Raw genomic sequence first — 23,527 nt, forward strand, 5'->3', positions numbered from 1 at the left:
TCAGGGAAGCATCAGCCCCAACCACTTGGGATTGGGATTGGGATTTTTGTGGTGTGTGTGTGGGGACAAAATGGAGTCTGAGAAGAGGGCATGTCCCTCAGCTTCAGGCAGTGATTCGTTTGGAATAAAGGTAACCTGAATGCTGTGTTCACGCAGCCTGGAAGGACTGGTTAGTACACTGGGGCAACATTCTTCTAGCAGGTTGGTTTTGTTCATCGTCAGAGGCCAGATTCCCAGCTAGGCACAGGATTCTAGGAAGGGGGCAAAGGCAATGGTCCACTCCCCTGGTCCTGGAGCTAGTTCTGCCCCTCCTAGCTCTGCTGTACTCCCTACATCCAATGAGAGGAGAGGGCACAACAGCGATGGAGCTGAGGGGCCAGGATTTTCCCTCAGGCCTAGAATAGGAAACTGGGAGAGGCAGGACTCCTGGGCTCTGTTCTGCTGCTGAGTGACCTTGGGCAAGTTGGGAGTAGAGCTGGAAATAAAGGCCAGGAGTGGATAACCTAAATGTTGTGTCTCAGTTTCCCCATCAGTAAAATGGGGATGTTAACACTTACCTGCCTCATTGTGAAAAATCCCATGGCTGGATGCCACTGCATGTCTCCAACACATTATCATCACTGAGACTCTCACCAGGTCTCCGAAAGCCCATATGTGGGAGTAGCTCCAAAATTAGCACCTTCCTATGACTGAACCAGCAGGACCCTGTAGTGGCAGATGAAAGTCACTGTATGAACTGGAAAAATATGCCTCTCCCATTGCTCTCCAGCTTCCCCTGAGATAGGCCTCAGGCTGCTACTTACACTGAAGTGTACTACAATAGAGGGCTCTCTTTCTTTGTTGTAAATTGGAGCAGAGGAGTGTTTTGTTGTTCTCTAATTCTCAGAACACTCAGTAACACCTGCTCATAAATTCAGTTGAAAATGGTGCTGAAGAAACCATCCAGCACAGCTCAAGCCCTCTTGATTTGATTAGTACCTACATAACTTGGTAGCTTGACTATAGATACAGGAAAAGTAGGAGGAGAGCTTGAATGCTTCCAAGATAAAAAGCCAAATTTTAGCCCTGCTGTTAGTGAGCAAAATCCTACTGAAGTCAATGGAATTATAGCAGCGTTGAATGTAAACAGGAGAATTGGTTGACATTTTTTTCCATTAAATTATTTGATGAAAAGTAAAGAGTTTTCATTTTTGTGAAAAATTTTCTTTGAATTTTTTGAGGTTTTTCATAAACAAACTAAAAATTCAAATTTCAATATTTTGACCCCCAAAAAATTGAGAAAATTGGACCCTTTTTGAAAAAAAAGTCCATTTTGTCCAAAAAAAAGCCATTTGCGGTTACAAAAATGGTTCACTGGAAATTTTCCAACCATTTTTGTTCACCAGCAATGCAAGTGCAGCCTGGTCTGATCCAGGCTCGCTGGTGGTAGCAAATCTCCTGAGTTCACTGTGTTCTTGGGCTGATGTTAACTCCGACCATACAGCAAAAATTAATGAGCATCATGTTCCTCATGAGTCTAAACTTGAGGCATTCACTTCACTGAGGCTGTCACTGTAAGATGAAAGTCCACCTGAAATCCCAGCAGTTTTGATGTTGAACCAGCACTGAAGTACGTATTTTAATAGGCTCCTCATCAGCAGGGTTCTTCCCCCAATAATATCAAAAACATTGTGATGTAAAAGGAACAGAAATAGCAGCTGGTGTGTTTGCAATAGAAAATCCTGTTGGTAAAGGAAAAGTGCTACTTAGGTTGATTCCACAAGGTGCTGCAAGGTTCATTGCCTAGATAAGTGATATACTTTTTGAGGCACTGAACTAATCATGCCTCTTTCCCTCCTTTTTTTTTTTATACACTGTGCCTTTTTCCATGCTCGCTCCCTAGGCTCAGGATAGCCTTTGAGCCTTCCCATTTTCTGCACTAGATTGTCTTCCTCTATTCCAAGAGGGCTTTGAACTCTGCACGTAGCTGGAGAACCCAGACAATCATTTTTAGACTCCTTCTAGTTGGCTGTAGGTTGGGGGGGGGCAGCATACTTTTCCCCTCACTCTTAAATATTGTTAGTGAGGAGCTTGTGGAAAATCAGGTACCTGGGAGCTGGAGGAGGGAGGGAGGAGCTATCTCTTCCCCCCCCCCCCCGGCCGAGCAGAGCCACTTGTCCCCAGAACTTACACCAACAAAATGCAGAGTCAAACTGAAAGAGCAATTGAGAGAGAACAATATGTTCTGTGCCAGGAGGAGTTTTTGTCTGGTTTCCTGCTTCCATACAGTCCTCAAGCCTTCTACGTATGGCATGCCCATCTCAGCACCCTTGTCGTGCTGCCTTCAGGTTGTTCCTCTGTTAAACTCTTCCATTAAAAATGGCTCTTTTAAGTGTGCTTTATGGGACAGATTTTCAAAAGTGCTCAGCATTGTCCTGACAGTGTGTAATAATAAAACTGCCATTGACGTCACTGGAAGCAGACTTAGGGCAATGTTAAGCGCTTTAAAAAATCCTATGCTAAATCCCCAGATGTTTAAATAAGTTTAGAGCTACTGATAAATGTTACAAATATAGACCTCTGAGTATTTTGATTATACTTCTGTATGAGTAGGATATCCTTGCATCGGTCTATTCCCATTAATCCCTATTCCTGAAAAAAAGAGAGAGAGAGAGAGAGAGAGAGAGGAATGTGGACAATAATTTCTTCAGACAAGAATCTGTATACTTGATTTGTGGCCTTGAAGGCTTAAGAATTTGAGAGGAAAAACTTATACCGAGACAATTATTCAAGAACTTCCACAAGTGCGAATGAGAGATGGAAATACAGAATGGAAGAAAAGACATTTAGAAAGTATCTTCCATTGTTGTAGCCATGTTGGTGACAGCATATTAGAGAGAAAAAGGTGGGTAAGGTGATATCTTTTATGGGACCAACTTCTGTTGGTGAAAGAGACAAGAGAAAACTTGGTCCAGTAAAAGATATTACCTCTCACCCACCTTGGATCTCTATTTAGAAAATTTGTCATATTCCATTATGGGCCTGATCTAAAGCCCATTGAAATTAATAGGAGTCTTTCAATGGTCTTTAGATTAGTCCCTATATTCAAATCTGTCTGAAGCAAATCCCTGGTAGGTGTCATTGGGTACTTATCCCTGATGACATTGCATTTGTAATTTTGCTGATAGTGGTCTGATCTTCAGTTGGTGTGAATCAGCATCGCTCCATTGACTCAGTGGGATTTCATGAGTACAGTGTAGGCTTTATAGTCCAATGCAAAAAGGCGTATATGGAGTCAGCCCATTATATTGCATTATTAGGGTGACAGCAAGGTTGGGCTAACTGTGTTTATCTTTGAAAGAACAAGTCTTGTAAGAATTACCTGATTTCCAAATAAGATGTCAGGCAGTCCTCCCACAGGCAAAATTCCCATTGTAGTTAATGGCAGTTTTACTTGAGTAAAGACTGGGAATTGGGCCCCAAATGGATAAATATTCTGGGACAGTATCTGATCTGACATCCACAGGGTTTGAATCATGGGTAACTCCATTTAACTTCAATGGAATTATTCCAGATTTATAGCAGCATTAACAAAATCAGAATCCAGGCTTTTCTATGCAGCATACATTTTTTGTATATTTAGACTAGAACACTTACCTGAAAAAATGTACGTATAAAATCACAATAGATGAAAAGAGATTACTCCCCTAACTTTGACTAAATCTTTAGGTACTGTATTGAATACTATTCCTGGTTCTTGAAAAATGCAACTTACATCTGTGAAAGGGTCAAAAGAAAGGCTTACTCACAAAGTAAGTAAACTTTCTGGTTATACTCTTCCATAATCTATTAAATGTGTCAAAGTGGAGGTATGTCCAGTTATAGCCGCTGAAAATATGGCTCAGTAAAGTTGCAAAAGGTGCTAAAGATCATTAACGAGACACTTTAAATCTCCACAGAGCAATTAAGAGTCTGTCCCCAATAGCTATTTTATTATCTTTTATTTATGAAATAAAAACGTATAATTAAGCTTATAATATGTTTTAGAAATTCTCCTTGTGAAATATGTTCTGAGTGTGATTTTCTTTTGTTCTTCCAGCATTAAAGCAAAAATGCCTTACAAACATCTGTAAATCTGTCTAAAGCACTGAGGGAATTTACTGCAAATGAGAAGAGTTCTGGCAGTCTTTAGTAGTCTTTTTCCATTTAACAACAATTGATGGCTAGATATGTTAGTTGCAAATATTTGTATCAACCAGCTATTTTCTAGAGATTTTTTTTTCCTCCACAGGGTTGTATAAATGATGTATAAAACCAGGTGAATTTCAAACAATAAATTTAACTGTAATGAAATATTTTAAAAAGATTTTTAAACTGTGCTTTATAAAAGATATCTATAAAGACTGTTAATGTATGCAGATTGTTAGTTTTGTCCAAAATTACATTAAAGAGATCATAATAAATATGAAATAATTTTAAATCAGACCTAAAAGACGTCTAAGAGGTGACACTTGTTTACTATTTCATGAACCTAAACATTTTCAGATCGTTCAGTGTTCCAAATCAAGAGATCTCCCTTACTCCATGCTTTAAACTGGTGAGCCATGTGAGTGGGAGAATACAACCACTGCATCTTCTTCTGTAAGAAATGTTTGTACCTACAGTGCTTTCACTGCTATGCTGTATCTATATTAGCTCATGCTGATTCATATCAAGTACTAAAAAGTCCTGTCCTTAGCCTGCTCCCTTCAATCCCTTCGTATACCTTCAGTGAACAAACAGCTCTTGCTAATAAAAGCAACAACCAGAAAACAAAAATCACATAACATGTGTGTTCCTATGTAATACCTAATGCTGCCGTGAATCAAAAGTATGTCATCCAACTACAGTATTCACATTTCAAACAAGGTGAACATATTTTCCCTGTTACTGAGTACAAATTTAACCCAGATATTTTAATAAAGAGAAGACTATACTAACTAATACAATACCAAAGAAGAAGAACATCACAACTGGGAATCACAAAGTAATCTATAGGCATAACAAGGGTTTCTGGTGCTCCTCTTTCAAAGCGTATGTTCACCATAGTACCTGGTGGCAGGGTGCAAGTGCTAAGCTCTCAGTCATAGCAAAGGGCAAAGGAATTTAGAATGACATAAATTATAACCACACCACTTAGTAAAAGTCAGGTCATTAGAAAGAACAATGGCTGGGATGAACAGTGTGTAAATCAGACTAGGAATAATAGGCGTATCCTTTGTGATACAGCTGGCCAGGGCTTTTTGCAGAATTAAAAAACAGAAACCACCATTTACAAAAACTTCCCACAAAAAAAGTTTAGAAACTGAAACTGAACATTTTGGGATTTTTGAAAAAGAAATTTTTAGTTTACCTTTCCTTCCCCCCTCTTTCTCTTATTGAGTGGCAACATGGAAAAAAAGAGGAAAAAAGGGGCACGTGTATGGAGAAAGATTGAGAGAGAGAGAGAGAGAGAGAGAGAGAATGAAAAAACAGAAACAGAGAAAGCTGGAAAGCAATTTTTCAGTTTTGGGTGTTTCCCCAGTTTTCACTGAAAAACAAAATAAAGAAAAACATTTTCTGTGAAAATTTTTATTTTGGTAAACAAGCCATTTTCTGTGGGAAAATGCTGGACAGAATTTTTCCATGATGCCTGATTAAATAAATGGACAGATAAGGGGGTGCTGGCCACCTCTGGCAGCACCCCCCAACACACACACACCCTGCACCACAACCCCAATCCTGGCTCAAGTGAGGAGGGGAGTTGGGGGGAGGGGCTGGTGAGTGAGCCCACCACACATTCACTTGGGGACTGGAGAGCAGTAGCTCCTGTGTCCCACAGGACTGGGCCTGGCTCCCCACTCTGGGCCTTGTGCCCGGGAACATCGGCGCTCAGTGCCACTCAGTGTTTGCCTGTCCTTCCCCCTGCATCATGACAGAGGCGCAACCAGGCCAAACCTGAGTGGCGCTGCACCAGGAGAGGGAAACTTGGGGCAGGAGCCACCGCTGTAGAGTGAGTCATGGGCAAAAGGGAAAGCCAGGGTGGCTGTGACCTTTTTCCTGTTTCTTGAGACCCTGGCAGCCTTAATTATTAGTCACCACCCTAGCTCAAGTTCCATTACAAAGCTCAATATTTCCATTAGGCTCCCATAACAAGCCACCACCAGTACCCATGCTACTGCGTTGGATGGAAACCTGAGCAGGAAGAGCCAGCACTCGTGCAGCTGTGGAAATGAATTATTCTTATTATCATAATATCACTTTAGGGGGCTTTACTCTGCTGCTAGAAGCTCCTCAGTAGCACAACGGGCACATTTTAAAAAAAAATTAACAATGTTCTTTTTTTGGGTCAAGAAATGTTGAAATAGAACTTTTTTAACCAGCTCTAGTCTTTTCTCTCTCTCTCTCTTTCTCTCTCCATTGCCTAATTATTACTCATGTGGGCCACCTCCACAGCCCTTTTTACGTACCTTTTTGGGCCATTCCAACCTCTCCACATTAATATGTTGGACCAGATCATCAGCTGGCATAAATTGGCATATGTCCATTGATGTCAACGGAACTATGCCAATTCACACCACTTGGCAAGGTGGCCCATTGTAAATCAAAGACACCTCTTTTGGCTGCTGATTTCTAACTGTGGAGCCATCTGCCTCCCTGAGGAAACAATTACTTTACTCCTAGCTCGTTCAGACCACCCACAGAAGGTTTCCCTGACTCCTCTTTTGCACATAGCACAGAGCCTAATGACAAAAGGGGAACCACCATAGCTGTTCTTAAGCAGTTAATATGACAAATTAAGGTGACGACAAGAGAATGGTGTTATGAATCTTAGCTATAACTGCCTCGGTAACATACAGCCTGGCAGAATGGTGTGGCTTGGCTGGTCTTGCTGCTTGCTTAAAAGGGGTCAGGCCTTTGCTTCAGCCCAGTCATTATGGTAGAACAAGTTGCAGTCAAGGATGCTTTGCTTTTGGTTCTCATGAGCCTCATCCTCTACTTTGTTTTGCTATAGTGTCCCAGACGAGTGCAGCTGTCTCTGAGGGTCATGGGTAGACATGGAGTCTTCTACACTAGCTGGATCTGATCCTTTATGACCTTGTACATTGAGACCAAGGCCTTGAAACGGCACTGTGACTGAACTGAGGGTGTGCAGTACAAGAGTAATGTGACCTTGATGGCTTGCTCAATGAGGAGACAAATTCTGCCACCTAGGCAAACTGGAACGTCAGGTGTTGTCAGCCTCAACCCCAGATACAGTGACTTATTAAAGCCCCAAATGGCAAAATATCCCAAACTTTCAACTAGCTTTCACTAAAATTGTGCATCTGAAATGAATAACCATTGTCCTTTGCCAATGGTGACTTTGAAGACTAACTGCATTTGGCATTGCTAAAAGGAGTACATATTAAACTAAGAGAAAACCTGGTCCAGAGCCCATTGCAATCAGTGGATACCTCTCTATTGATGCCCTTAAGCTTTGGATCAGACCCATAGAGATTAGATAAAGGCAGGGTTTTCAACACTGGTGGGATGCCAAAGCTTGTAATGTTGTATAAGTGTTCAGTAGTCTTTCATCACTGGCCACGACCTCTTATTAAGTTATTAAAAGCCATAATCACATGACCCAGAGATTTGGTAGAAGAGGGAATACAGTGAAACAATTGTTATTTAATTACAGCAGCATCATATTAAGTCAGCGTGCAGCACAGTGGATGCACCTGTAGAAAGGCCTCTTAATATAGAACCTTTACATGTCCCGTGCTATTTCCCATAGCTAAGTTAAGCTATGCAGTAGGTATACTGACCTGCAGAAATCTCATGAAAGGACTAATTAATAAAAGTTGAAGTAGGGTTAATAAAAGAAGTGATCACATGGGTAAAGTACACGTTCAAGGGGGTATAAATCACTTACTACTGACCCCATTGAAATCCATTTGTCCTCCATCCAACTACTCTTGAATAATATTCCTCAAGGTAAGTTCTTTTTCATATGCTCTTTATTGTTAAAGAATTGCACACAAAGAGAAAACTATTTAAGATAAAACTATTTAAGACAGTGAGGATGCAGACTAAAGAGCAGGCAAAATGATTTAGGGTATTGTACGAAACCAGAATTACCCCCCCATTATATTTATATCCATTCATCCTGGTAAAGCATTACAAGAGAATTTAGTAAATGTGAATGTCAGCATTAGGCTGATGTTAAGCATTATAAGCAGTATTTAGGGGAAAAGATCGTGAGGGGTAAATACATGTTTGCACATTGGTAATTAAATGTTCATTTGCTCATTTGAAAATCCTGTAATGTCTGATTCAGAAAATTAAAACCCAGGATAAACCACAGCTGGAGACAGCAACCGAGAGATTGATTTTTGGTCCCCTTCACATCAGCAAAACTCCATTGACTTCAGTGGAGTTACTTCTCTTTGACACTGCTGTTAGTAAAAGCAGACTCAGACCTAGACCTACATGCTGTATAATTTACGTCAATATGAAAATATTGTACATGCTACGTCAGTATGTCTGTAAAAGCTACAATTAATGTTTGACTATCACAGGGGCCGTTCCTCTGGTGGTTTAAATGAAGTCAATAGAGTTATGATGGTTTACACCTACTGAAGATCTTCCACTATACAACGTTTCGTTATACAATGTGCCATATTTAAAGGAAGTGTTTTGACTAAATATTCCTTAAAGACATTAAAATTTATTGTAGAATCAAAACGAAACAAACTTCAAGTTCACCATTTTGTTGCCAGTTATGGCTTCCCCATTAACAGTATTTTGGAATAGTCTGTTTACTCACCTCAAGTGGTCCTGTAGCAAATATTGTTAATCAAGTTTAAATAGTCATTGTATCAATTAAAATGTTGGGATACCATGTGAGACTCCACTTTGCTAGAATATGTGCATTTCACAAGTGTTAGTGGGTAACTGCATGTCAAATCAAAATGAAATATGATCAGGCTACACAAATAATTCAGTCACAGAAAATGTCCCCCTATAACAAATGTCTTTTTACTCGTCCATTTAAGACGTAAACTCCCTACATAACATTTTACTTACTTCACCAGGCAAATGTTTCTGCTGTGTGACTCTTTCCATTCTTTGGATTAAAACAATGATTGTAATTCTGCTGATGAATATGTTGATGGTATTATACAGTGGTAAGTGACTGCATATTTTTATGTCTATTTAACGTTTATACCCTAATACTGCCCATTTCAAGTGGACTAGCTTTTGAACAACATCTTTGGATTACCGCCCTGTCTCATCACTAGCACATACTGAAAAAGGCATAATCATCAGATTAGTGGTAAAATGTGTTGTTGCAGGATTTCAAAGGCATTATAGGTTTAGAGTAATGGAAGAAAACTTTTAAATGCGTTTATAATGTAAACACAATTGGAAACCTCCGCTTCTCCCAGCGTTTCGCTCATAGAAAAACCCTACAAACCAGTTACATAAAAGGGTTCCAAAATATCTATGAATGTATTTTAGTCTTTGGATAAATCTATATTATCCAAACACTCCCGACCATTCAGACATACATAAATACAATGAGGTTCAGCTAAACCATCTTCCTGAGCTTTTATCCTGTATGTGATTCTCTTCCTTTTCATAAGATTGTTTTGTTCTTGTCACAATGTGTGGAAGGAATTGCTCTACATGACTGTTTCTGAAGTTAGAAAGACGTACAGTAATAGAGCTCACATGAAGTCAAATTCTGCACTGACTTACTACACCGGCCTCATCTCTCGAATTTCAAAGGCATTGTTATGGTGTGAATTGCAGCGGAGAATTGAGTCAACACAAATCACAGAAGAGTACTATATTAATCAAACTTAGTGTTAAGAGCTTAATATAACAATACCAGTCATCAAGAAGATCACTGTGTTCTTTTTTCTAATGTCATAGAATCTATATAAAAATATTCCAGGAGGGAGGGAAGGAGGGAGTGTGCGTGAGTGAGTGAGTGAGTATGTCACTGTGAAGCTGGCCCTAGAATGACTGAAGGGATGGAAACAGCTCCAACATGGTTCAAAGAACTTCTTGTTTAGACTATCACCAGGTTCAAGCATCACTAGATTCACCAGCTGTTACTATCCAGTTTTGAAGTTCTCAGCCATTTTGATTTTATAAATTATACCCATTTGACAGCACAGAGTTTTCAGCTACTAGTACAGAAATAACTGCTACAATGTTGGTTTTAGAAAATCAGTGTGTATATCCAAAAAAACATAAAAAAGACTTTGCTTATTGATCAAACAAATACACTGCTAATATCTTTAATTGCACCAGCTGTTAAAAGCTCACACCTGAGCGTCTAAAGTCAGGAACCCAGATAAAAGCTGCCATTTAGTTGCTTAAAAATAAATTGGAATGTTTAGGACTGGGATTTCCACAGGAGCCTCAATTCAATATGAAATTCAAGGGTTGTTGAGCACCTAACTTCCTCTTAAACTCCTTTGAAAAATCCTAGCCTAAATACCCAGATTTGAACATTTTAATTAAATAAGAACACAAGAGCTGCCATACTGTATGTCCAGTGTCCTGTCTCCAGCAGTGACCCATACCAGAGCTTCAGGTGGAGTTTACAGAACAGGGCAATTTTGGACTGATCCATTCCCAGCTTCTAGTAGTCAGAGGTTTAGGATCTCCCCAAACCTGTGGTTGCATCCCTGACCATTAGGGTTGCCATCCCTCCAGGATTGGCCTGGAGTCTCCTGGAATCAGCATCAATCTCCTGGTGACTATTGTAAGCAATCTGGGAGATTTTAATAGGATATTTTAAGAAAATGACATTACATCATGCTGGGAAAAATAATTTCCCGGAATAGCTCCAGTCAGAGTTAGCAACCCTACTGACCATCTTGGTTCATAGCCATTGCTGGACCTATCCTCCATGAACATAACCGGTTGTTTTCTGAACCCAGTTATACTTTTGGCAGTCAGAACGTTCCATGACAACGAGTTCCATGGTTAGCTGTGTATTGTGTGAAAAAGTACTTCCTCTTGCTTGTATTAAACCTGTTGCCTATTCATTTCATTGACTAACCCCTTGTTATTGTCTTGTTGGAAAGAGTAAATAACACATTTCTATTCATTTTTTCCACACCAGTCATGGTTTTAGAGACCTCTGTCAGATCCTCCCTTAGTCATCTCGTTTTTGAGCTGATATTTTTAGTTTCTCCTCATATGGAATCATTCCATCCCCTAGATCATCTTTGCTGCCCTTCTCTGAACCTTTTTCTGTTCCACTCTATTCTTTTTGAGATGGGGCAACCAGAACATGATGTGGGTGCACCATGGATTTATATAGTGGCAATATGATATTTTCTGTCTTATTCTCTATCCCTTTCCTAATAGTTCCTAAAATTCCGTTAGCCTTTTTGACAGCTGCTGCGAATTGAGCAGAAGTTCTCAGAGCACTATTCAGGGTGACTCCAAGATCTCTTTCTTGGGTAGTTAACAGCTAATTTAGACCCCATCTTTCTGTGCATGTGAGGGTGGGGATGGGATTATTTTTTTCAATGTACACTACTTTGCATTTATCAATGTTAATTTTCATCAACCATTTTTTTTTTGCCCAGTCAACCACTTTTGTGAGATCTCTCTGTAATTCCTTGCAGTCTGCTTTAGATATAACTATCTTGAATAATTTTGTATCATCTGCAAACTTTGCCACATCACTGTTTACCCCCTTTTCCAGATCATTAAAGAATATGTTGAAGAACACAAGTCCTAGTATAGATCTTTGGAGGACCCACCGTTCACCTCTCTCCATTGTGAAAACTGACCATTTATTCCTCTCTCTTTTTCTATCTTTCAACCAGCCACTGATCCATGAGAGGACCTTCCCTCTTATCCCATGGCTACTTTCCTTAAGAAGTTTTGGTGTGGGAACTTGTCAAAGGCTTGCTGAAAAATCCAGGTCCATTTTGGCCTACAGCTTTTCTCGTTTTAGAAAAGATGATCAGCTTTGATTTTTCCCTTATTTGTTGATCTCCATTTTCTGAGTGGGAGCTAGGTGGCATTCAGAGAAGTTGTTGTAAATTTGCTTAATGGACTGGCTTGCTAAACTCCTGAGTACGTAAGCCCAACTCAGCTGTCTGCTCCAAATAGTTTAGGGTGATTTTGACGTAATTGTACTACATTCCTTGTCCCACATTAAGCAATTTGAAATAGCTGTGATTATAAATGCATAAGCTGAGGGCACACACTCTCTCATTGCTGGACTTTGTTAAGATTACACTTCTAGAAAGCATGATCAAAAGAGCAGCATCAATTATATGATCTGAATACCACTTCTGCCTTGTAATAACAGTTGTAAGGGGGGAAGGAGGCTTGTGAATAAGGCCTGGGACTGGGAACCATGAGGCCTGGCTTTATCACAGAACTTCCTGTGTGACAAAGGGCAAGTCTCTGAAGCTTTCCCTACCATCTATAAAATAGGACTGTTAATACCTGCTTCATGGGAGTGTTTTCAGATTTAATTAATTAATATTTGTAAAGTGAACGTTCCTTGGCTGGAAGGGAAGGTGCCATATACATGTGAAGTATTAGTATGGCCACTCAAAGACATGATGTCAGCCATTTAAGTCAATGATTTATCCAGAAAGTCTTCTCTCATGTTTTGTTTTCCTGATAAACTTTTTCTGTCTTTACATGAATCACATGTGAAGTCTGTAAGAGATTGTCAGAGACACTTTTTCAAATAAAAAGCATCCATTTGCTTTGAGAGTATTTTTGAGCCCTTTTATTTACTTTTGCAAATGTCTGTACTTCTTACGTTTTATTCGGAAGAACATATTTAGGAAATTGGAAATTATACAAAAACCTTGTGCAAATACCAGTGGACACGCTGGTTCAGGAAATACTAGATATTTCAGGGTCATTCCCCATACTTAAGAAGGGGAATACTTCCAGAACCAGGAATCTCTCTACAGCTGGCATCCACTTCATATTCATGTGACTATATATTAAAGCAAGCATGCATGCAGGAAATGTTTGTGATCCCATTGAAAGCGATTTGCGTATTTGGTATTCATCTGATCAGGGTGCAGAAACACCACTGTTTACCTTGTGACCAATCTCATAGCATAAATGGCAGGTAACAAAGAGTAAAGCAATGCTTGCAACAGGTAGTTCCTGAGTAACGGACAGGATAAACTATCTTTGCATTGGCCTAGATGTTACAATGAATGAAGTCAACAGGATTCCATATGGGCACCTGCGTGGAGCTCATTGTAGGATCAGTCAGGGCCTTCAACTATTCACTGAGTAATTCAGAATAACTAAAGTCTGTGACACTGTAAGCTTTTTGGGGCAGGATTGTCCTCTACTACGTGTTTGTTTAGCACACAGCATAATGGGGCTCCAACTCAGTGTGCTTTTAGATGCTGCTGGAATAGATGTATTAAATAACAAAGCAGTAAAAAAAAAATCACAAGCTGCTTGGGGAAAAGGTTAACTTTTGTCAACTAAATTGTTGACTGAAAATCCTGTGCGCTCTCGTATGTACTAAGGAGAATGTGCAGGGAGCGCCTTTGCTTATATTTTGACTGTAAACCAGGTTCTCTCTTTTTGTTAACAAACATTGGCCTATTGATACTAACTTGGAAATGTCATTACCGGTCATACAAAGAAAAAGAGTCAAATAATTACAGGGGGGCTGAGATTATTATATAACCTCACCAGCAGGCTGCAGATATTCTTGTGCTAGTAATTTTATGCCAATTAAACTTGTTCAAAAGAATGAAATCAACTATGAAACATGCTTGAGCAACTCTGCTCTCCATGAGTTTAGGGCTATGGTTCTTGCTCTGCATAAATTCTTTGTTTTCAGATTCAGAATCATGGATTTGCTCTGGGCTTTACAAAGGATGATACAGCAGTTGGGTACTCATAATCCATTGACAGTCCATGGAAGTTGGGTACCAGACTCATTCTCTTAGACTCCTTGGAAAATGACAGCCTTAAAGTATTTGAGTGTGATTTTCAACATGGCGTAAGTGACTTAGGAGCACAAGTCCCATAGAAAGTCAATGGGATAAGGTGCTTTTGAAAATTTTACCCACTGAGCCAGATCCTCAGCTGGTGCAAATCAGCACAGACTACACCTGAACGATGTTGATTTGGACCACCTGAGAATGTGGCCCAATATGTAATTAACAGTAACAATATGACATGACAAAAGGATTTTTATCGTTGTAAAGGGAGCACAGGGAGCAGCCTACAAATCAAAGATAGCTTTGCTTAACTGTAAGTCTGGGCCAAATCTGTTTATGCATGTGCAGTATTAAATGACACTCCTGCTAATGGGTTCATATCATTTTAGTCAGTGATCTGAATTCCTTGTAGCTATCAAAGTTTCAGGGTGCTGCTTCTCTTTTCCTGCAAAGGTCACATTTTATAAGAAGGACTTTTCTGTTTGGAGAAAAGCAGCTGGCTACAAGCAGAATGATAATCTTGCTGGGTCACTGTTTACCCAAAAGTCTTTCACTGGGGCTCAGAGGAATTCATGGAGCTCCTGGAGATTAGGGCAGAAATAAAAATAAGTGGCCCCAAGGTTCTTCTATGCTATCTCCTCCCCAAGCACTTCTGAAAATTTTACCCATCCTTAAGGAAGCAAAAGAAACCCCAAACAAAAACACACACTCTGCAAATTACTCACCACCAGGTGGAGAAATGCAAGAAGCAGCAAAACAAATCACCACTCTTTATCCTAATGCAGAATTTTATAAACAGAAAAGTAAACGTGGAAAAATTCTACCATGGCAGTTTCAAAGGGAGGCAGCAATAATCCAAATGAAGAAGCAGAAATAGCTGATGAGAGTAGACAATATAAATGAGATAAGCCAATCTGAAAAGTTTAAGATCTTTGGGGTAGTGACCTAGCACAATGGGGCCCTGACCCAGTTGGAGTCTAGGCACAATAGCATTATAAATGGTGAATAATAATAATATGGACTTCAAAAAAACTAAACAAATACATGCCAATAACCCGTGCCTAGGCTCCCTAGTGAAGCAATCAGAAATACAGCAAACAAGAAATCCCTCAGAGATCTCTTGCAACGCACTCTCAATATATTAATAGATTAGGTGACCTGTTCGGATAAGGTACATTGCTAGACTGATACCTGTCTAATGGTGCTGCGTCCCTCGAGCATGATATGGTTTGAGTTGAAGCCCTCAAGCACTGAAGTGGTTCCAGTGAGAATGAAAGCTGGGACTGAAGCTTAGGGAGCATTACGAAAAGGATTCTGTATTTGAAAGGGACATCCAAGCACAGAAGACACAGGAAAATAGGGGCTTTGAATTAGCAATGGAGCTTCAGTGCAGATTCTCCCTAACCTCACAAATCAAACAAATGAAGGTCACAGGGATTTCCGGACTAAATGGCACAATGGAAGTGGCCAGCTTGTGATAGCTCGAGTACCCCCAAAAAGGGTCAGGTTCAGCAAAGCACTTAAGTATGTGTGTAAGTCCACTCCTATCTAGCAAAGCACTTAAACATGTGCATAACTACTTTAAACTTGAAGTCAACATGACTTAAGCACATGCTTTGTTGAATCAGTGCATTAATGTTGCTACCAAGGCACTCTGGTATTTGGCTACTCTATAAAATACGCACTCTCTATCCTTGTGAAGTGTATATATATTTTCTTTTTCTTTTCCATTTTAAAATTCTTTCTTCTTGAATATGTTTGGTGAGCCAGGCGGCCAAGAATCGGAGCCCCCAGCCCTTCCACCAGAGCTTCCACTTGCACCTGAAAGAAATCTGAGTAAGAATTTTTAAGCTTTCCTTGTTACAATATTTTTATGCATTAAGAGGCGCCAGGGTGCAACCTCGTTGGGCAAGAGATCCAGAAAGAACTTTCCAGTAGTGTTCACAGATCTGTCCCTCATTATACTGGACCTTTAGCAGAGGTTAAATAACTCAGAGCCCTGAGTCACCTCTCGTTTGCACTTATTTTACCTTGATGTAAGTCCATGGAGCTTGGTGGAGTTCCTCCTGATTGACATGAGTGTAAGAGGAGGATCAGGCTCCTCTATCAGATACTGCATCATTGGTGTTGCTGGAACACAAACCAAAACCATCTCTGCTACAACCTAGGTGAGGGTCCTCAAGTTGACTAGAGAAAAATTTGTACCACTGTTGCTGAGTTTATTGTTGCAACAGGTTTATAGCTAACGAACTAGCTAGGAATTTACATTTGAAATGATTAAATCTTACCTGTTTCTCAAAAGAAAAGTGAGTTTGAAAACAGAGTAAGTGAACCTTCAAGATTCATGGTCTTAACCATATCTTAACCATTAAGCCAAACAAACTTCTTTTTACATCTTAAGTAAGATGGGGTTTATTCTTAAACCCCAGAGATTATAAAATGGGGAATTTCTGATGGCTGTTTGCGGTTCGTGTAGTTGAAAGACAATCTCACTCCAGTCCCCAGCACACACATATTCACATAAAAAAAATCACAACCACAGCTGACATTTTTGTCAGTCTCAGAAGAAAGGATCAGATGAGTACAGAGAATGAACCATATTGGTTCCACTAGAGGGTGTTCCTTCAGAGCTGGGTAACATTAGTGTAGTGCCTCTATCCACATGGTTACCTCCTTTAACATCAAACTCAAAAGAATGCCTGCATAACTCCAAACCCAGCGACGTCATCACTGACCACTGTGTCCTATCCCTTGTGGAATTTTCTTAAAAACCCAGCTCCTGGAGTCAGGTGATTCTATGAGCATCTCATCTTTCAATTTGTCTGTTAAAAATTACATTTCTAGCCCTCACAGCTGCAGAGAAAAGCATGACAATAAGACCCCAAAAGGCTCAAAAACCAGGAGGCAAAAAAATAGATTCCCAAAGGTATTATTTATTAAAATCTCATGATTTGGGGGGGCTTGTCTCATAATTTTTGAATGCTCAGGGTTGGCTATACTGCAAGGGTTATATCATGCCTGCAGCTGCATTATGCCTCCCATTGAAATCAATATATGCGACATACGTTTATACAAGGGCAAACATTTTTCACCAGTTTTATTATGCTTTTGGTTTAGACAATATCACATTCTTCAATGGGGTCTTTCAAAATGTGGACAGCGTTGCATTGTTTTTTGGTAAGTGCAGACTCATGATTTGATATTTTTGGCAGTAAAAATAGCATGGAATTTGTTTATAAAAAAAGAGCAGAAAAAACTCCTGAAATTACAGATTTCCCTTAAAGCTAATATCTAAGGATTAAATTGTCTGCAGTTCCTAAGGCCCCCAGAAGGGCTACTGCACTATGTCATTCCTTAGACCAGAGGTCCCCACACTGTGGGACGTGTGGAGGAACGTTTGTGAGGGAGGGCAGAGGAACGTTCAGGGGGGCGTGGCAAGGCCCAGGCCAGCCCCCACGGATGGTGGGGAGGGAATGACACCCAGCCCTGCTCTGCTCCCAGCTCTGCTTTGGCCCTGCCCCCAGCCGCAGCTCCACACCTGGCCCCAGCACCGGCTCCAGCCTCGGCCCCTGGCTGCAGTTCCATTTCTGGCCTTGCTCCCAGCCCCAGCCTTGGTCCTCTTTCCTCTGTCCACATCTCTCCGCCTTGGGAGCTACAGCCCCACTCCCAGCCCTGGGGAGGGGAACATACGGGGTAAGTGGCGGTGCGATCCTGAAAAGTTTGGGGACCTCTGCCTTAGACCCTGATCCTGCATTTGAATCCACGGAGAGGGACCCCAGCACGTACAGTATCATCCAGATCTTTTCCATCTCTGAATATCATCCTCCTATGTCTATTCTCTCAGACTGCCTGGGTTCTCACTTCACTTGGCTCCAGGCCATATTCACTAACTTCCCTGCGCTGCTCCATTTCGTGAACAAAATGAGGTGTGTAACTGGACTTTGCCCCAGGGATTTCGAAGACTATGGCTGCTCTTGCCGGTTCGAGATGGAAGGGCTCCCTGTGGATGAAGCGGACAGGTGTGTTTTGTTCCTGGGAGATCGTTCTGCTGGGGTGGATGGGTGCGAGTGGAAAAGAACAAAGTGTGGTGAGAGGAGCAATGCTGAAATCTTGCGGTGACAGTCTGAAACTTAACACTTGGCTAAACTACTTATGGTCATAACCCTTAGCTTTACAAATGGACGATTGGCTCACATGGTAATATCCAAGTATCCAATCTGTGCTTACATGTAACCTCAACCAACACTGTCTCCAATGACCCACAAAACATTGGATATAACGTCGGTTATCCTGCCCTCCTAAATGATCATTGCCCTTTCTTGGTGCCATCCATTTCCCCATTCACCGGCAATAACAACAGCTATTTTGCAGCACAGCCCTGGAACCACACGGAGCAGTAACTTCCCGAAAGGCTGTTTTCAGTGGGCTAGGGATAATTTTAGGCCTGGATAATCCCATCCCCTGGATCTTCAGGCACGGATAGTAACCCCATATGTTGTGCTTCTCCCTTGCTGTCTACAGATATTGGGATTTATCATCCAAGCCTTTATTTCCCTGAATACTCTCAGCTGGCAAAATGTGGACCACTCTCCCCCTGAAATTAAAAGCAGGCGTAGTCCACACCTCTGCACCCACATTTCCCTGTAACACTGGCTGTGAAGCTGGGCTAAACGGGCTGCAAAAGGAAACCACTCCTGAGAGGCAGCAGATTCTCTCTGTGTACATGCTCATTGTCATAGTACTAGACCATCTAAACACATTCATAGGTTACAGACCATGGTAGCATCAGAGCACAAAGCTAGTCTCTTCATTTTACACGTGGGTAAACTGAGGCATGGTGTGATTAAGTGACTTACCTCAGAGCACACAGGACATTTTTGGCAGTGTTGGGAACAGAACCATAAACTCCTGACTCCTAGCTCTGTGCTTTAGCCTCTGCCCCTGGTGGACAGATCCTTGATGGTAATTCAGTCCGTGCTCTCCCTTGCTAGGCCAGTAAGGTAAAATATAGGACAGGAGGCATCAGTGCTGAGAGTCCTGTTTCCTCATGGTCACTTGACTGGGGAACACTGGGAAAGAAATGCAACAAGGGCCAAGTCCTGCCCAGGCGTAGGTGGGGAAAGAGGTAATTTCATTTGCTAAGTGAGGAATGTTTTCATGGTTTAAAGAGCGTTAAAGTAGATTTTTGCATGGAGATGAATCCACTGCAATCCCACATCATCTGAAGGGGAGGAAAATGGAATTTTTATCTTCCCAGCTGAGAAAAGCCACACAAAGTCCTCGTGAATGGCTTGGCGAATTGCTCTCTGAATAAAGGTGCTGACACTCTGAAATCAGAGCTCGATCCAGTTCAATGAACTGATCGCTGAAACAGCTCAACGCTTAAACAGCCCCTCACTTATCATTTTAATGAAAAGCTGCCTAAATACAGAACATGAGAAGCTGCGGGACAATCTATCAGAGTCTTTGGCCCAAGAAAGATTCACAGACACGGCCTTTTCAAACAGATGGATTTGAAATGGGTTAACAGCATCTCTCCCGTCAGTACAAAACCCACTGTACGGTATAAGAGATGCAGATGTTTGCTTTTCCATATACATATACAAGATACTGTTCAGATTTAGAGAACCTCTTTAAAGAGACACAGACACTGAAAACATCCTGCTAAAAGAAACAGTTCTGCCAGTGCCAGGATCTGCATTATGTAGAAGTTGGTCAGTTGCTGAAGTCCATTCTCCATCTAAATTCCTTAAATCGTGATCTTCTAGTCTGAGACTGGAAAGATGAAGCAGAGAGCTCAAGAAACTTGCCCAAGGTCAAAGAGGCAATCAGTGGCAAAGCTGGCTTTAGAGTTAATGGGCCTGATCTCCACTCTATTACTCCAAGTTTATATTAGTTCGACTGCATTGAACTTAATGGAGTTACACTGGTATTAAACTGGTGTGACCGAGGATCCTGAGATTTCAGCTCAGGTCTTTAAAGCGAAGTAGCTAAATAATACTTTGCTTTCATGGACACCTTCCACCGAAGGATCTCAAAGCACTTAGAAAATATTCATGAATTTAGCTTTTCAGCACCCCTGTGAGGGAGAGAAGTAGCATCATCTCCAGAATCTGACTGAGCCAATTCAGTCTCTGTAAATCTAGGCCTCAGTCTCTAAGGTATTTAAGTGCCTAAACCCCAGATTTAGTGGGCCTGGACTCTCTAATAGGCTTAGCATCCCCTCTCCTTCCGCTCATTGGCCAGCTCCCCGCCTCTGCTGGCTTTTATGAATCACAGTCTAAGGTGCCTATCCATCTCCATTCATGGTACAGGAAGCCTAGGCACCAAGCTCACAGTGTGTTCCTGTGTGCTAAGCGTCACAGCACTTAAGTATCTTTGTGAACCTAGGCCTGTGACATGCCAAAGGTCCTGCAGGTCGCCTGTGGTGGAGCAAGGAATAGGAACCATTTCTCAGTCCAGCACACTTAATGTTAAATTAAGTGCTTTGCTGGATCAGGATCTTAGTCCTGCGTCTTAATCACAAAACCAAATCACCCTCCCCTAGCTTTCCCTTCTCTGATTCTAAGCGGCAAACCCCCGAACTGCTGCATGTTCAAATAATCCCACTAGCAAGAGTGAAATATAGAGGATGTATCCTTATATCCCATGAAGGTTATCCACCTATAAAGAGCACACAGCGCTCTACTTTTACCCCACTGCTCTTTCATTTTACAAACCTGCACCTTTGACACTGTGGGTCTGCAGGGCAGGGCTCGCTAGCCTAGTACACTAGGTTTTGTACATGGTTTGAATTCACAGTGCTCAGCATTGTTTGTCTGCTTTCCAAACATCGCCAAGAGGCTCCGGTGAGGATTTCCCCGACCTGTTAGTGTAACAGGCAGGTCATCTTGGCGATCACAGACTGTAGCCGGGTCTTGGATATAATTGTGTTTGTCAAGCTGAAGACTCTGTCAAGGCTTTTCTATGGAATGTTTCATTCCCATCTTTGTTTAATACTCCCCTGGTACAACGGTGATGCCTCAAGTGCCGTCACACCATGGAAAGGGTCCAGCAGAGATAGCAAATGGATACCAGTGAGTGGAAACAATAGACAGGTCAAACATTCACCATTTGTTAGAACCGATGCTCCCTTTCATCCTCTGGGCCTTTTAGTGCTCACTCGTATTTTAAAGAGACAGTTACACTACAATACAAAGGGTGCCTGTCACTTGCTCCTGTTCTGTAGAGAACATTATTTCACTAGGAGGGTGGTGAAGCAGTGGAATGGGTTACCTAGGGAGGTGGTGGAATCTCCTTCCTTCAAAGTTTTTAAGGCCCAGCTTGACAAAGCCCCGGCTGGGATGATTTAGTTGGGGATTGGTCCTGCTTTGAGCAGGGGATTGGACTAGATGACCTCCTGAGGTCCCTTCCAACCCTGATATTCTATGATTCTATGGGATCAAACAGTCTGAGTCCACCCAGAGTGGACACAGTCCAAGGCCTAGTAGGAGAGCCCTGTTCAGAAGCAACCCCTGGGATTCTCATAGCCTCAGACAAATCTTTTGTACCAAGACAAACATCCTAGGCACAGCCCATTTTAGGAGCCCTCCTACTTGCCTCGCTGCCGAGAGCCATGTCAAGGTCCCAGGCAGCGCAGGGGCAATGGGACACACTGGGAGTGGGGTGGAATGAAACAAATTGCTCACAGGGTACAACCCTCCATGGCCGTACACAACACCACCAACACCAACACCGTACACCAACTCCTCCTCCTTCCATACATGTGGAGGAGGACATGGCGCTCACATCACAGCCTTAATAATCTTTCTGAATACCCATGGCAGAAAGATACGAAGGATTAGCTGTTATGAGGAGGGAGAGGACCCAACACGCAGAGAGGTTTAATGAACTCCCTAGTCCCATGAAGGAAGTCAGCTGTGTTCAAACACAGCAACTCCAAGTCTGGTGTCTTGGCCCAGGACAGCGGAAAGAAGCTTGCAGCTCCCTGAGCGATCTGGGGGTTGGGGAGGGTGCTGCTGGGGGCTGGGGCTGCCCCCAGCACTGGGCTGTCCTAACTTGAACTCTGTCTGCCATGGCTTTTGCAACAACCAGGAAATAGCTGGGGGATAGAAATGTCTCCTGTTGGCCCCTCTGGGCCAGGGACTCTGGAAAGAGGAACAGCAGAGCCAGCTCTGCGCTTGGCAGGGAGACTCTCTGTGCCTTAGGGCTCCTCTGCACCGACACAGTGTCAGGGGGCTATAGTAAGGTGGGGAGCGGCAGACAGATTCTCACTGCACCCCGCTGTGCTTAGTCTATTAGGCCTAGTCTGCCATGAGGGGAAAAAGGAATGAATGTTCCTTACTGATAAACTAGTCAGAAAAAAGGGACGCCCCCCCCCCCCTTTTCTCTCACAGGATCCTGTGCACCTGCCTGTTGCCCATCGCATAACCATCCAAAGGGGAAGCAGGAAGTGAAACGAAAATGAGGATGTGCGTCCCTGGCATTCTTTCAGTTGTATTTTTGGTTTCTTTGTTTTGCTCCTAAGCTGCTGTTTCCAGCACCGCAAATGCTACGAAGAAGCCATGGAGCTGGAGTGCTCCTGGGACCCTGCCAAGATTTCTATGGACATCAGCTGTCTTACCAAAAACATTACCTGTGGTAAGGTTCAAAGGGGACTGCTGCCTGTTACCAGGGCTTTGTACTGATCGGGAAAAAGGGGGGTTGCTTTTGTATTCGTACAGCGTTAGCACAACGGGGTCCTGGTCTATGACTGGGGCTCCTCGGGGCTACAATTATATAAATGATAAATAATAATAATTCCAATTAATTTACTGAGAGCCATGTATAGACTAGGCAGAAATCACCTATGATTGTCTTGTAGGTCTAGGTACAGTTAATCCTGCCTCGGTGTGGAGGTATGGCCTAGATAGCCTCTCAAGGTCCCTTCAAGCCCTGTGTTACGGCTCTCTGGATTACAGACTGCACGCTAGGGGGATCTAGTCACATAGCATGTTGGGGTTCTTAGGGATTGGCTTGTTTTGGCCTTGTTTTGAAATGGGATTAGCTTGATTTATGGCTTATTGTGAAAGTCGGGCTGCTTATTTACTGCATGAAAGTTGGCACCTGTGGAGAAAAGGGGCATTGAGATGACTTTGTAAGGGGAGGGAGCTCCATTCAGCTCTGGTAAAAGCTGAGCAGATGTTACCATGATGTGCAGAAGTGATTTTTCACTCCTCTATATGGTTTCTCTTTAAAACAATTTCTCATCAAGCACTAGTCCTCTGTAAAGACCAGGGGCCAGATTTTGATCGCTGTTACACCAGGGTAAATGTAGAGTAGCTAACGCATTGATAGCACCACTCTGAATTAAGCCTGGTTTAACAAACAATCTGATCCCACAATCCTTTCTAGTCTCTCACCATTTTTGCTTTAGCTCTGTCTTCAAAAAAGCACGTCTCGATGGGGAAAGTGTTTTTCTCTGTCTCCCTTTACTGGAAAATGGCAAAGGTGTTTTGTTCAAACTGAAAAAAACAAATATTGCCCTTGCTAAGGGTGTGAGCCTGGAAATAAATATTCTTCTCAAAGGTGAATTT

At 42.0% G+C, this 23,527-nt stretch overlaps 2 protein-coding genes across 2 annotated transcripts in view; both read left to right on the plus strand.

The window, feature by feature from the left end:
- Positions 1-4,407, plus strand: part of HHLA1 (HERV-H LTR-associating 1) — a 41,024-nt gene extending 36,617 nt beyond the window's left edge. The window contains exons 14-15 of the mRNA XM_043541901.1: positions 3,709-3,791; positions 4,079-4,407. Of these exons, the coding sequence (XP_043397836.1) occupies positions 3,709-3,791; positions 4,079-4,122 (127 nt within the window). The 3' untranslated portion in view covers positions 4,123-4,407. The remainder of the gene's footprint in view (positions 1-3,708; positions 3,792-4,078) is intronic.
- A 4,714-nt stretch (positions 4,408-9,121) lies between these two features.
- The window catches only part of OC90 (otoconin 90), a 34,003-nt gene continuing 19,597 nt past the window's right edge, over positions 9,122-23,527 (plus strand). Inside the window, exons 1-5 of the mRNA XM_043541902.1 lie at positions 9,122-9,167; positions 15,723-15,788; positions 17,070-17,129; positions 17,797-17,971; positions 22,480-22,592. Of these exons, the coding sequence (XP_043397837.1) occupies positions 9,122-9,167; positions 15,723-15,788; positions 17,070-17,129; positions 17,797-17,971; positions 22,480-22,592 (460 nt within the window). The remainder of the gene's footprint in view (positions 9,168-15,722; positions 15,789-17,069; positions 17,130-17,796; positions 17,972-22,479; positions 22,593-23,527) is intronic.

Source organism: Chelonia mydas, chromosome 2 (assembly GCF_015237465.2).
Source record: "Chelonia mydas isolate rCheMyd1 chromosome 2, rCheMyd1.pri.v2, whole genome shotgun sequence".
NCBI classification, from domain to species: domain Eukaryota; kingdom Metazoa; phylum Chordata; order Testudines; family Cheloniidae; genus Chelonia; species Chelonia mydas.